General features: G+C 39.3%; 2 protein-coding genes across 2 annotated transcripts in view; both read right to left on the reverse strand.

Annotated features, from left to right (window-relative positions):
- rassf7a (Ras association domain family member 7a) overlaps window positions 1–240 on the reverse strand; it is a 46742-nt gene extending 46502 nt beyond the window's left edge. Inside the window, exon 1 of the mRNA XM_056252103.1 lies at window positions 113–240. The gene's annotated coding sequence lies outside the window, so the exon portion shown is untranslated. The remainder of the gene's footprint in view (window positions 1–112) is intronic.
- A 2280-nt stretch (window positions 241–2520) lies between these two features.
- lrrc56 (leucine rich repeat containing 56) overlaps window positions 2521–14986 on the reverse strand; it is a 37115-nt gene continuing 24649 nt past the window's right edge. Inside the window, exons 12-18 of the mRNA XM_056252053.1 lie at window positions 9589–9778; window positions 9328–9504; window positions 3890–3954; window positions 3662–3783; window positions 3388–3566; window positions 3011–3299; window positions 2521–2929 (exon numbers count right to left, since the gene is read on the reverse strand). Of these exons, the coding sequence (XP_056108028.1) occupies window positions 2758–2929; window positions 3011–3299; window positions 3388–3566; window positions 3662–3783; window positions 3890–3954; window positions 9328–9504; window positions 9589–9778 (1194 nt within the window). The 3' untranslated portion in view covers window positions 2521–2757. The remainder of the gene's footprint in view (window positions 2930–3010; window positions 3300–3387; window positions 3567–3661; window positions 3784–3889; window positions 3955–9327; window positions 9505–9588; window positions 9779–14986) is intronic.

Below are 14986 nucleotides of genomic sequence, written 5' to 3' on the forward strand. Positions count from 1 at the left end.
CCCAGCTACTGCTATCATTACCACAAATAAGCTCCATGACAGTGATGGGTTTTCTGCACATAAAGCACATGTGAATTCAATTCAGTTACAGTAATATTCCTCTCCTGCTTACCTCAGCACTGGTTACAAGCATTTACACTTAGTCTGCTGTATATTTCAATGTTAACACATTAAGTGGATGATGAGCAGAGCATGGTTTACACTAGTCCAGAGAAAGCCACGAACGTGTAATTCAATTTCCTAAACAAATCTCACTGCATTAGATATCATAGATACAAACAAATACTGAATCTTTTCTCAGAACTGACCGAGCCTCTTTTTTTCTTTCTTTTTACAGTATTTTTACTCAGCAGGTGTCAAGTTGAATTTAGTGGATGTATGAAGTGGATGTAGAGGATGTTCAGTTTCCTAGCATGTGGAATTCATCATTTTAACAATATGAACATGTGACGTATGACAACCAGAAGCGTCTGGAGAGTTTAACTGGAGGAGGTTTGTTTTGTAAAGACATCTTGCTTCCAACGTACAAACGTCATTCATAGATTATACCAAATTAAGAATGTGCGTATACATGATATATACTTACCAATGACGCAATGCATTTTCCCGCACTTTTTCGTCCAATACTGCTGAAGGACACTATGTGTGTGTGTACACTTATAAAGCGACACGACGCCACACAAACTCACAACAACTCTCCAGTCCCACCAGTCTGTGCTGTGAGTGAACGCAACGCTCGCTTGATGGAATCGTGACGTCGACGCCAGTCGACCAATCAAAAATGTTTGTGCGTGCGTCGCGTCGATATCGGTGCATAGCAATAAAGCTGCTCTATATGTTTAACAGCTCTTTAATAACGAAGGACTGCTTTTTAGGTATGCAGAGTTTCTTTCAGAATATAATATACCTGTAACTCCCTAAGAGTTTGCCACAGTTATGGATGCTATTGCTTCTGGCATATACTCATGCTTTTCAAAAATAAAACTCTCTCTTTAGGTTCTTTACCTTCTCCTGAACCTGTCAACACACATATTGGTGATGAGATATGTTTCACTCCTATGGTTTCACTGGGGAAAAAAAAGGAAGAAATTATAAAGTAAGAGTTCTATTCCTCGAGAACATTGATCTGCCCCTCCAGCAATCTCACACTGGAATGGACTTTTTGATCATTCAAATTGGAAACATATGGTCCATAACAAAGGGTTTCCTCACAAAGTAAACTAAATATATTTTAAATTAATTCATAATATATATATATATATATATATATATATATATATATATATATATATATATATATATATATATTTCCTGCCAGAAGGACACTAAAACTCCTCTTCATTTGCAGTATTTGCAGGTCGTGCATTTACTGTATAGGCTACTCTGCAACTTTGGAAAGATGTTTATCTCAAGCAATATCTTGCAAAATTTCTCAGTGAATCCCAAAACTGTTATTTTGGGATTTTTTTTAAAGCAGATTCAAATGCCTGCTTTATAATAAATCGAATTATTTTCCTATGTAGATTTTATATTCATAAATGTCAACATAAATGTATATTCATAAAAAGTCAATCTTCTCTTAACCCAAAAGCACTCAGAACATGTACAATTCGCACTAAGTAGGCTACTTAATGTTTAATTGTTTTATTTATTTTAAAAATGGCCTTCATTTTTTTTCCATTCTGGTTTATTTTACTGTCTAGTTCGGTTGCTTGTGCTATGGTGTTGGTGAAGTGTTTTCTTTTACTATTCTTTATGCTTCTGTTATTCGTAATACTTATTGTTGTGTTCTAATTATGTTGTTCTCCACACTGTAAACTGAATGTTTAAATAAAGCATATATATATATATTTTTTAAAAGCCACTAATTGTTTTCCCCCCACCCTACAATTGTTTATTTAGTCGAAATAGTTGAAAATGCAACAAAATGTATTGTAATATTTGTTGTTTATTGTAGGTGTACAATCACTGAAATGAAAAACTGCCACGTTTTGTCATAGATCCATATATATATATATATATATATGCATTTTGTCTATGCTGGACTCAAAATGAGATGAGCAGAGACTAAATGACCAATTTCATTAACAATCAGCTTTTGATGTTTAGCTCTAACCCTCCAACAAATGTCTTACTGTATTTTAGCAATTTTATGTTTATTTTATTTAGTTATTTTTTCATTAAGTTATACATCTGGATGTACACTGAAAAAACATGTTTAAAAAATAATAGAAAACCTAAATACTGTCCAAAATGCGTAAAAAACTTAGACCATGTGGAAATTATGGACAGGCTAATTATATGTTGCTTCTCAGAACTGACTTATCATCAGTGGGAAATATTTGAGAGACATATGGAGTAACAGTCTTGCACCTGCGTCTGTTCTGCACACACTGTACCTGCAAGACCAGACATGTTAGGAATCTGACAGATGTGGATGCTGCGCTGCTGGAGATCCACGACAGGAAAACATAGTTTTCATGAGAAGCATGAAAGTCCTCTGACATAAACATCACACTTACAGTATTATTTCTCAATATTAGTGTTCACATAATATCAGTGGACGAATATGGACCAAGACTTCCTCCTGTCAATCTAACATGGAATACATCTAAAATAAAGCAGAGAAAAACAAGCATTTATCATAATGGAAATGGCGCCCCCTAATGATTCAGCAATGTATGTGACAATTTTACAGTGGTTCTGAAACCCTGTAAACCTGCAGTGAAAAGATGACCTAATCTGACCCACAATCCATCATTCCAAGTGTGTGTTTCTTCGAGCAGGCAGGAGGTTTGGTTCTGGAAACCTCTGCAGGGCAGCGTTGGCTGTTTGTGGACGTCTGGGTGTCAGTTTTGTAAATGTGTTAGAGAGTGTTACTGGTTTGTGCTGGATGTCCGAGTATTGATGATTCCTAGTATCCTCTGACCTAAATTGGGAGAATATATTGTAGTCAGAAATGCCTTTGTTAAAGTAATAGTCCACACAAATATGATTGACGGGAATATACCGTTGCGCTCTGAGAGGGGAGACCGCAGGACTAGCAGAGGGCCTATGAGGTTTGTGGAGTATTTGAGGAGATGATACAGTCATAATACTCTGGGGACACAGGTTTCTGAGCTCAGGCCCAGGAGTCTCCTCTGAGGGTCTGGCTTTACTGTCAGCATAATGAGGTCTGAGTCTCCTGGTGCGGATCTGTGTTATCCTCCGGCCAGCAGGGGGAGCTGCTGCAGAGAGTGGCGGTGAGGGAGACATGGAACAGCCTGATGAAGAGGTTAGTCTCAACATCTCAGGACATTCTGTAAGAAAGAGGCACACGATTTAAAAAATTAAACGTGAAGAAACACACGAGGATCATTTATATATGAGAGGAATAACGTTACTTACCTGGTGAGGGAGATTGAAAGGACGAATCAGGAGAGCTTGTGTCTCTGCAGACAGTTCTGTCTTTAGTGATGTCATCACTGCTGAAACTATGACTGTGGCCACCTTCATCATCATAGTCATCATCACTGTGGTGGATTCTCATTACCTGCGGCTGCCGGTCCTCAATAGCCAACAGATGTCTGTCGGAAGTCAACGCAGTGTGTACATTGTACCACATTGTAACAGGAAGCAAAGTGTGTGTGTGTCTGTGTGTGTGTTAGAGGAGTTTCAGTACTTGTTGTGCTCAATCCTCCAGCTTCTGAGCTCAGCAAAAACATCACTACGGTCCTCACTGCTCGACTCTTCATAGCCATATGTGTGTTCAGGAACGTAACTGCTGAGCCGTGGTGAGCTGAGCTGAGCAGATGGAAAAAAAAATTTGTTTTCACGGTGTCTTTAATACCTAATTATATTGCCGTTCAAGCTTCATGTACAGTTTATGGATCAGTATGAACAGATTCACCTTTGTTTTCTGTCTTCGTACTCGAACAACCTGTAGTGGATTCCCACAGAGAACGCTGCCAGAACCTGTGGAAACGTCACCTTTCACGCATCACTTTCTAACATGTACCAGAAACCAGTAAATATGTGATATTATACACATATAATAAATATTACTATTGTAATATTATTCATGTATTATGTAGCGGCTGGACAGACCAGACACACAATTATTTGTTATATTTAATAAATAATCCACTTGGGAGTTGTAAGACTCCCCCTCAAGACCAAAGGTCCAAGCAGATGCTCATGCACACGTGCAAATCACGAAGTCACATGCAGCATCGCAGGCCATTGAAGAAACACAAAACGCACTTCTATCCATTAATTCATAGACAAATCTTTCTATGAATGAACATGCAAATCCCCAGGACATTATGTGTATTATTAATGTTTTATATATGGTCTTTTTTGTATTGTATACTGTTGTATGCATGCATTATGATAGAACTACTGGATAATGTAACCCTCTTGGTATCATGCTTCATATCAAAATAATCCTTGTTTAACTCTCTACCCATTGGTTTATATCCCCTCATCATAATGTACACTTTATGCTTTGTTATATTAATCAGAGTATAAAGGGAATCTCATGCAAATGAGATTCTTCCAAACAAAGAAACTTTTACCGCATGAAATTTCACCCTCTTTATTTAAGAGGGTGTAATTTATACGCGAATTTATACAAGCGAAAATTGCCTATCGAATATTATAGGTTGTATTTTTAAACAAACATTTAAATAAATATTTAGGAAGGGAAATCTGAAACGTTAAAATGGATTATTGAATTATATATAATTTTTAATAATGAAAATACGTTTGAAATGTTTTGAATTGAAATATTCACAGCTGAAATATAGCTACAACCAGGTTGAATTTTAGCCGATAAAAATGCAAGCCCTAAAAATAAAATGCATTAAAATCCAAGCACGGTTAATGCAATGCATTTTTTTTTCAATTAGTCCAATTCAACAAGCTTTTTTGTTTCAAACACATTTGGCATTATTTTACTTCCATAACTTCACCACCATCAAACTACCGAACCATCAATACTTTCTTGTGAGACTGCATTGTGCAAGTATCGTACATTCAACTAACTAAACAGAGTTTTAATAAAAGCTGTAGACCCCTTGTTAGCAAGGTGCTCTAAAATGAAGAGACTGATTGTTCTGTTCAGGCGGTTAACTGACATTTTCGTTTCCATAGCTGTTTCAGTTTCATTCATTCACTTTCACTTTCCATTTTACCCATATATGCGTGAGTGTATGTCGACTAGCTTAGTGAACACTGTACATTGTTCGGTTCCGGCTGAAGTAGAGCCCGCGCAGCAGGGCAACTGGGTGACGGTGAGACGCAGTAGTCGCGGGACAAAACACCGCTCTTCCGTTCCGATTACAACATCAAACAGGTTCTCCCCTCTCAGTGAAACACCCACTGAGAATCCTGTTGAATGTGCCCTAGTTATTGGCGATTCTATTACACGGAACGTGAAAATAGAGACACCAACCACCATAGTCACATATTTGCCGGGAGCCAGAGCGCCTGACATCAGAGCAAATTTAAAAGTGCTGGCTAATGCTAATCGTAAATTCTCTAAGATTATTATTCACGTCGGCACTAATGATGTTCGACTTCGCCAGTCGGAGATCACAAAAATTAACGTTAAAGAGGTGTGTGAACTCGCAAGTACGATGTCAGGCATTTCAATTTGCTCTGTCCCACTTCCTGTTCACAGGAGTGATGCGATAGTTAGTAGACTGATCCTCACTCAATGGCGGGCTGTCTAAGTGGTGTCCGCAAAATAATATAGAATTCATAGACAATTGGAAAAGTTTTTGGGGCAGACCTGACCTGTTGAAAAAAGATGGTATTCATCCCTCCTGGGATGGTGCTGCTCTTCTTCTCTAGTGATATGGCACATAGTCTTAGAGCTCAAACATGACAATCTGGGGCTCAGGTCAGGAAGCAGACAGACTGGCTAAACCAACCGTCTGCCAGCTGTCTCACGTCACTGAGGTCAGAAAAAAATCCCATCACATAGAGACTCTTTCACCTAGATATCATCATATAGAGACTGTGTCTGTTCCCCGAATTAGGAAATACAAAAAACTTCCAAACCCATCTAAGGGTAAAAATGTAATTGATGTTCAACAAATAAAAAACAGATATAATACAAATGAACAAATGATAAAGCTCGGGTTGCTGAATATTCGATCCCTTACTTCAAAAGCACTTACTGTTAATGATATGATTACAGACTATAACCTAGACGTGTTGTGTTTGATAGAAACCTGGCCCAAACAATTACATTAATTTAAAGTCCACCCCCAAGATTACGGTTATAAACATGAACCTCGTCTGAAAGGCAAAGGGGGACGTGTTGCTGTAATTTATAGTAATATTTTCAGAATTACTAAGAAGTCTAGTTTCAAATATAATTCTTCTTAACACCTCAGTTGGTGCTTAATGTAACAATATATAGCCTAGTGTAGATGATAAATCACGTTTGAGATTTGTGCTGGCTGCTGTATACAGGCCACCAGGGCACCATACAGACTTTATCAAAGAATTAGCTGACTTTCTATCAGAGTTAGTACTCGCAACAGATAAAGTCCTACTTGTTGGTGATTTTAATATACATGTAGATAATGAAAAAGATGCATTGGTATTGGCCTTTAAAGATATTCTTGACTCTATTTGAGTTAGACAACACGTGTCAGGACCTACTCATTGTCGTAATCATACTTTGATTCCATGTGATAATATTAGATCTAATGTTGATGCCGTTGAAATTCTGCAGCAGAGCGATGACATCTCAGTGGCTAAACTAACGAAAAATAAAGCTTCAAGCCCAGACGTTTGCAAACAGCACAGCAAGTAATGACTTTATGAACTACTTTACTTACAAGATTGATAATATCAGGGATAAAATTATAACTATGCAACCATCTACTACAGTATCGCATCAGGCAGTGCATTGTAGTCTCCCTGACGAAAAATTCGATTCATTCATTGCTATAGGAAAGGAAGAAATTTCTAAACTCGTTAAATCATCTAAATCGACAACATGTATGTTAGACCCTATACCGACTAAGCTACTGAAAGAGATCATCTTCTTAATATCATTAATTCATCTTTATCATTAGGATACAAACAAAAAACTTTTAAGCTGGCTATGATTAAACCGCTTGTTAAAAAAACGCAACTTGATCCTACAGAATTAGTCAATTACAGGCCGATTTCGAATCTACCTTTTCTGTCAAAGATACTAGAAAAGGCAGTATCTTCACAACTGTGTTCCTTGTGGTGTACCACAAGGCTCAGTACTAGGACCGTTGCTGTTCACTCTTTACATGCTACCCTTAGGAGAAATCATTAGGAAGCATGGCATTAGTTTTCACTGTTATGCTGATGATACTCAGCTCTATATTTCTTCACACCCAGACGAAACTTACCAATTCACAAAATTAACGGAATGCATAGCTGATATAAAAACTGACAAGCAATTTCCTACTACTTAATTCTGAAAAAACAGAGATTCTAGTAATTGGACAAAAAACTTCCTCACGTAATAAGTTAACCACTGTCTAACACTTGGCTGCTCTGTCAAGTCCTCGTCATCGGTTAGGAACCTGGGTTTGCTCTTTGATACCAATCTTTCATTTGAAAGTCACGTGTCTAGCATCTGTAAAACTGAATTTTTTCATCTTAAAAATAGATCTAAATTACATCATATGCTCTCAATTAAAAATGCAGAACAATTTTAGTTCATGCGTTCATGACATTAAGGCTAGATTATTGTAATGCTATTATGGGTGGTTGCCCTGCACGCTTAATAAACAAACTACAGCTGGTCCAAAACGCAGCAGCCCATGAGCGCACAGATGGGCGCAAATGCATTTGCTATTTAAACAACATGGCGCAGGACGTAAAAATGATAACTGCGTCTGGCTGAAATTAACAAAAAACACCTGGCGCCGCATTGCACTGGGTGTATGATAGCATCAAAAGGAGACAGGGCCTTTTCTGTTGCAGCTCCTTGTTTATGGAACTGTTTACCCCTCCATGTTAGATTTTGTGCCACCCTTGATGCATTGAAATCACATTTAAAGACTCATCTCTTCTCTCTTGCATTTGATTGTAATTACATTTTTGTAATTGTTTTATACTTTGTTTTATAAGCTTAGATTATATGTGCTGGGCTGTATGTAAAGCACTTTGGCCAACGTGTGTTGTTTTTAAATGTGCTATATAAATAAATGTGATTGATTGATTGATTGATTGATTGATATGATAGGGCCCTTCGAGTCATTCATTCAGTAACGAAGCAAGTAGGTGTTTTTATGAATGAATCATTGACTCTCACTACTTGTTCAAAGCCGCAGAAACGTTCACGAAACTGCTGTGTGTTGCAGTACTGCTGTTGCTTTCGTTGGAACTATTATTTCGTTGCAAAATAGTGCAAATACTGACAATATTGTGTTTAAAATGTACATTACTTAATATTAGCCTTTTGTTTGTTGACCTGTTGTATAATAATCAATGTCACATTTGCAATTGTGTGGATATTTGGGAACAATTGCATTCTTGCTCCCAAATTATATTATCAACATGAAAAACGAGAACTTACACAGGGTGTGTTTGTATCGAAGAGAGTTTTAAATCAATCTCATTCCACTCTCTGTGTCTATATTTGTTCTTTTTTTATGTTAGTAAGTGCTAAGTGCCAACTTTTACAAAGGTACATTTTTGAGAACGGCAGTAATGTAGCCTGATTTGCTAAGGAAGCAAAGTCTGCACACAACCAATCATATGCACGCAACTTGTGTGGATGCATTTAGTTTTGACTGCAAAAGTTGAGATAATTTGATTGGATGTCATGTATTTACTGCATTTTGCCAGTTAGAAATACATGTTCGGTTTTAATGTTATTTTAAGGTGGGGTAGAATTAAATTAATGGCACATTTTGTTCGCCCTCTGTCAGCTCACGTACCCGCAGGGGTACACGTACCCCGGTTTGGGAACCACTGTGCTACATCAAGTTAATACTATTAACTAATCAAAATATTTATAATTAATTGTAACATGTTAAAATTAATCATTCCTATTTCCCTTTTTCCCAAATTTGATACAATTAATATTATTTCTATTAAACAAAATAAGAAAAATTACTGTTTTAATATTTCACTGTAAAAAAGTGAGTATTTATGAAAAAATATAATGAATAAATAAATTAATATAATAATTATTTATTTATTTACTTATTTTATATCACAATACTAATATTTCTGACTCTTAATTTCTTCATTTTCAATGTTTAACCATCAAGTTTTTATTTTGGAGGAAAACCGCAGGGAGCCCTTACAGCTCTGTGTGTCAAAATAATGCAGGAGTTTTACCTTTAGTTAGATCACTGGCCTCGTGGTTCAAGATGGCGATGTCAAAGCCAGGCGACCCTGGTCTCGACCCGCTGCAGGAAGTAAGAGGTCTGGCACTGCCTGGCCTGGAGGAGATTCTCAGATCGAGGGGCTGGGCTGAAGCAGGTCTAACGCCGCACACACTGACACATCTCTCTTCTAATGGAGCGAAACATTCTTAAGCATATCAAGTGCTGCTGAAACAGTCGTCAGACAGTCTTGGCAGCAACTGCTTGTCTTTACCTCTATCTGTATTTGTATTCTCCAGGCCGTCATTAACTGAACTGTCTTTCATCGATTCTTTGAGAAGAGTCCAATCCTGCTGTGAAGTTCTACAGCATTGAGGTTTGTCCTCTTCAGCAGGAACGTCATCGAGGAAGCTCAGCTGAGGGATCATCTCACGGACCGCAGACCTGTAGCTGTAGTCTAATACCTGTTCATCAAACACACAAACCAAATGTGATGAATCTATCTGGAATACAAGTGTATTACAAGTGGACTAAGCTCTGTGCGATATTCTTCTAGTATCTGGTCTCACTGGCTTATGAGCCTATACAGGAGATAAATGTATTGCTTTTATGTGTGTCTCTTTTTGTCTGTAATATGGACCATTATTTACGTGTCTGAAATAAAATAAAATAATAATAATATTTTGTGTTGTTCTAGCCGAAACACTGTAGCAACCCACCCAGAAAACCCTAGGAACTGCATAGCAACATCCTAGCAGCTACATTATGGTGGCAACTTATTTCTTATTATTATAAATGTTAAAAACAGTTGTGGTGCTTAATAAGCCATATTATGCCCTTTTACAAAGTCTTGATTTGGTTTTTGGGGTCTACTAGAATGGGTTTTCATGCTTGAATGTTCCAAAAATATATATATTTTTCACGTTACATTGTTGCAGCACCTCTTATCACAGTCATTTCATGTTCAGTTTCTTTATCATGTCTTGTTTAGTTTAATAGTTTCTGTTTAGTTTCTTTGTCATGGTTTTCTGTCACTGTTTTGACTGAGGGGGCTTTCACACTGGCAGTTTAGTTCGGAACGGGGCACGGTTCGCATGAAAAATCGCTAATGTGAACGCTGTCATGGGACCCGGGTGCGCACTGGGGTACCGAATCCGAGACTACCTGGAGGAGGTGGTCTGAGTTCGGTTGCTCCCGAACCGTGCCGCGGTTCGCGTGAATGTGAAAGCAACACGGACTCGGGTGCGCACTTGTTCAGGATATATTGAATATTGACCCGCGTTCTGTTTTCTATCATGCGCCGTGCACGTTTGCGATGACATAATATGCACGCAAACGCACCAGGGTTCGATAGAATCAAGTTGAGTGTGAAACCAGATAAATGCTGCGGGGGGCGCCAGGAACAATCGTGCTCGGACTCGGACTCGGATCGTAGCAAACGAGCCCAGTGTAAAAGCCCCCCGAGTTGTAGTTCGTAGTTTGCTACCATGGTTTCGGATTAGTTGCACACCTGTTCCATTTTCTTTGATTGCCATCCTCTGTGTATTTAAGCCCTCAGTTTCCTCAGTTCTGTGTTAGTCTTTGAAGTTTATAAAATTTGGATACTTCTGTTAGATATTTTCAGACCAATCTCTAAACTTTCGTTTCTTTCCAAAATATTAGAGAAAATTGTATTTATACAACTGCAGCCCTTTTTAAGTAAACATGGTTTTCAAGAAGTTTTCCAGTCTGTCTTTAAATCCTTTCACAGCACAGAAACGGCCCTATTGAAAGTTTTTAATGACCTGCTACTTGCCACTGACTCAGGTGATTACGCTGTTCTCATGCTCCTAGATCTTACGACTGCATTTGACACTGTAGACCACAACATTTTGATCTCTCGTTTGGAGCATTTTGTTGGCATTAAGGGTACAGTGTTAGAGGGATTTAGGTCTTACTTGTCTGAAAAAAGCTTTTCTGTTCGCCTTGGGGATTTTGTGTCCCCCAAGGCTCCATTCTTGGGCCTATCCTATTTTCCTTATATATACTTCCTCTAGGGTCTATTTTTTAAGAATTATGGCATCTTATTTCACTGCTACACAGATGATACGCCGCTCTATCTGCCTCTGAAACGGAAAGATGTTAACTCAATAGTATCATTGAGCTGAGTCCCCTCTGAGGTATTATTTGATGAGTTGGTTGATGTAATGTTTCATGGTCTACAGTCTCCACTGGTCCTGTCCAGTCCCGAGCACCTTCGTCTCTGCTGGTTCAGCCCATTCCCAAGTCGTCTTCATGGTCATTGCATCAGACCAGCTCGAAAGTCGGCTTTGTTGCTATTGGCTCTGCCCAGCTCTAAGTCGCCGTTGTCGCAATTGGCTCTGCCCAGCTCTAAGTGTCTTTTGTCATGGATGGTCCCGCTTAACCTCTCTCCATCCCCTCCATCCTTCAGCTCCACCCCTTGCCGCTGTCACACCGACTGAGGACAAGGGTGAAACTGCCAAGCCCCCGTCTCCACCTTAGCTCAGCCTTGGTACTCCAGACCTTCTGTGTCACCCTGGGTCTTCATCTCCTCGGTTCTGCCTGGGTCTCTTCCTATCACGACTTCAACTCAGTCAGTCGGGCTCCAAGTCGCCAAGTCAGACCAGCTACAAGTCTCCTTCGTCACCATTGGTTCTGCCAAGCTCAAAGTCTCCTTTGTTGGCATTGGCTCTGCCCAGCTCAAAGTCTCCTTCGTTGCAGGTGATGGTCCCGCTCAACCTCACTCTCCCTCCTCCTCTTCCTAAGCCATCCAGTTCCTTGGCCTCACCTTCGCTGTCTCCCTTCAGCCCCTCAGCTCATCCAGTGGTTGCTTCCAGCTGCTCGGATCCAGGTTGGGCTTCTCAGCTGTCAGCTCCACTTTGGTGTGAGGAACCTTCAGCTCCACCTCGAGCCTCTGTCACACCGACTGAGGACAATGGCAAAACCGCCAAACTCGCGTCTCCACCTCGGCTCCGCCTTGGCACTCTAGACCTTCTGTGTCACCCTGGGTCTTCATCTCCTCGGGTTTGCCTGGGCCTCTTCCTATCACGCCAACAACTCAGTCGGTTGGACTCCAAGTCGCCAAGTCAGACCAGCTCCAAGTCGCCTTTGTTGCCATTGGTTCTGCCCAGCTCACAGACTCCTTTGTTGCGGATGGACACGCTTAACCTCCCTCTCCTTCTCCATCCAGTTCCTTGGCCTTACCTTCAGCCCTACTGCTCCTCCAGTGGTTCCTTCCTGCTGCCCGGATCCACGTTGGGCTTCTCAGCTGTCAGCTCCGCTTTGTGAGGATATTTCAGCCCCACCTCGAGTCTCTGCCAAGCCCACATCTCCACCTCGGCACTCCAGATCTTCTGTGTCACCCTGGGTCCTCGGTTCTGCCTGGGTCTCCTCCTATCACAACTTCAACTCAGTCGGTCGGGCTCCAAGCTCCATCTTGGCTCCTCCCTCCATTAGTTCCACCGTGGGCTTTTGTTCTGGCTCTGCCCTGGGTCATCTTCTCCCTCCGTCGCCTCCTCCCTGGCACCTCCCTCCATCATCTCTGCCTTGGTATTCGCTACTACCAGCCCCTACGGTCAAGTCTATCTCTAGATCCTCGTCCACCTCCAGAACCCCTCCCTCCCTCATCTGTTGGACTTGTGCAGCATGAGGACTCGCTTTCCTGGGGAGGGGTGTTATGTCACAGTCATGTCATGTTTAGTTTCTTTATCATATCTTGTTTGGTTTAATAGTTTTGTTGTCATGTTCTGTTTAGTTTCTTTGTCATGATTTTCCCTCTCACTGGTTTGCCTGAGTTCTAGTTCATAGTTTGTTACCATGGTTTCTATTTAGTTGCACACCTGTTAGTTCCTGTCTCTATGAAGCCCCTACTTCTAAAAAGTGCAATGTGCTCTGATTGGTTGGCTGGACATGTGTGTTATGATTGGTCAACTGCTTCGAGCGTGTTTGGGAAATGTCACTCCCCTTACCATAACTGCAAGTTTTAACACACTACTAATGCAACTCAACCAGGCCTCACCCGTTTATTTTGCATATGCCTTGCGGTACGTTCTGAGAAGAAAACTAAATCGAGATGTTTTAGGGAGTTATATATAGAAAATAACTCCTTTGGAGTGGCTTTATACTTTGTAACTTTGCTGACATTTTTCATGCTAAAATAGCTACATTTAACAATAAATAAAGTTGAAAATTTAGTTTAAAAAAGCGTGATAGATCCTATCCAATATTTTTGTGGAAAACATAATACTTTTTAGTGGTCAACCGCCGATATTTGTTATTTTTTAAATATTGGCATCAGCCGATCAGTTTTTCCGTTTGGCCGATGAATTGGGAACTGAGTTTTATTTTGACAGCACTGAGAACGCTGGCTCTGAGAACAGCAGCACCTGAGCAAACAGCACTTTCATTCTCCGTCTTCATTAGTTGTGGTCTCTGTTAAACAGTTTTGACTAATATGTTACTGGATCGAACTGATAAACAAAGAAAGTAAACTCTATATGAAAAAGTATTATAGTGTTTGCTTTTATATTATTAGTAATAGTAACAGAAAGGCAAACAATATTATACTTTAAGATTTACCGTCAGCATTTAGCAAATACGCATTTATACAATTTAAACAAATCTTTGAATATCTAATAAACATTTAATTTCACAAACCTTGCAGACTTTGTCAAATCCCACTGTCAGATATTTTGAAGTGTGCATTTGTAGCCTTCATGAACGTGTTACTGTGCGTGACGGTCGGTCCATGTGAATTGAATGCGTACAGGAAAGTTTAGCTTCACTGGAGTCGCACAATCGACAAACTTTAAACTCTTGATTTCAAACTATGCCACGCTATATTGCTGTGTCTGAATGTCATATTCATGTAATTTTCACTGTGTGAAATATAAGATTCTCACTGCGCACAAACTTGCCAGATTACGGAGTGCCCTGTTGGTTACAGTGTTAACTTCCTTTTTATTTATATTTGTTCCAAAAATGTCTATATATGTGAAAAATACTGTAATACGATTACAGAATCAAGAAGTTACCGTCTAAAGTAAGTCTGTTTAATTAGGAGATTTACTTTTTCAAACATTTTCAAATGATTTATTTCTACTTTATTAAATATTAATTCAAATAAATGTACGTAAAGTGTATGTATATATATATATATATATATATATATATATATATATATATATATATCGGCCACCCTGCTCTAAGATATCTGCTCAAAACAATATCGGTTGACCAGTTTTTTTCAGGATTTATTGATAGATAGAGCAGTCAAAAGAACAGCATTTATTTTAAATAGAAATCTTTTTTTAACACTAATTCAGCAAGGACATATTAAATTGATCAAAAGTGACAGTACAAGACGTGTACTGTCACTTTTGATCAATTTAATATGTCCTTGCTGAATAAAAGTATTAATGTCTTTACCCAAAAGACCCCAAACTTTTAAACAGTAGGGCACATCTATATCGTTATCAATCACTTGTTTCTGTGAAAGGAAATGCAAAGGGCTGTTTTCATCCGCAGTAAAGGAAGTGAGTGAAAGACAGAGAGAAAGCAAATGAGGGCACCGTTCAATGAACTTCATTTACCACTTCATGAATATTCAAAGCAGTTTGTTCACTCACTGAACACTTGCCCCAGTTTTGTATTCCTGAAACTGACTGAAAACA

Source organism: Rhinichthys klamathensis, unplaced genomic scaffold (genome assembly GCF_029890125.1).
Source record: "Rhinichthys klamathensis goyatoka isolate OS25496 unplaced genomic scaffold, OSU_Roscu_1.1 h1tg000092l_1, whole genome shotgun sequence".
Lineage (NCBI taxonomy): Eukaryota > Metazoa > Chordata > Actinopteri > Cypriniformes > Leuciscidae > Rhinichthys > Rhinichthys klamathensis.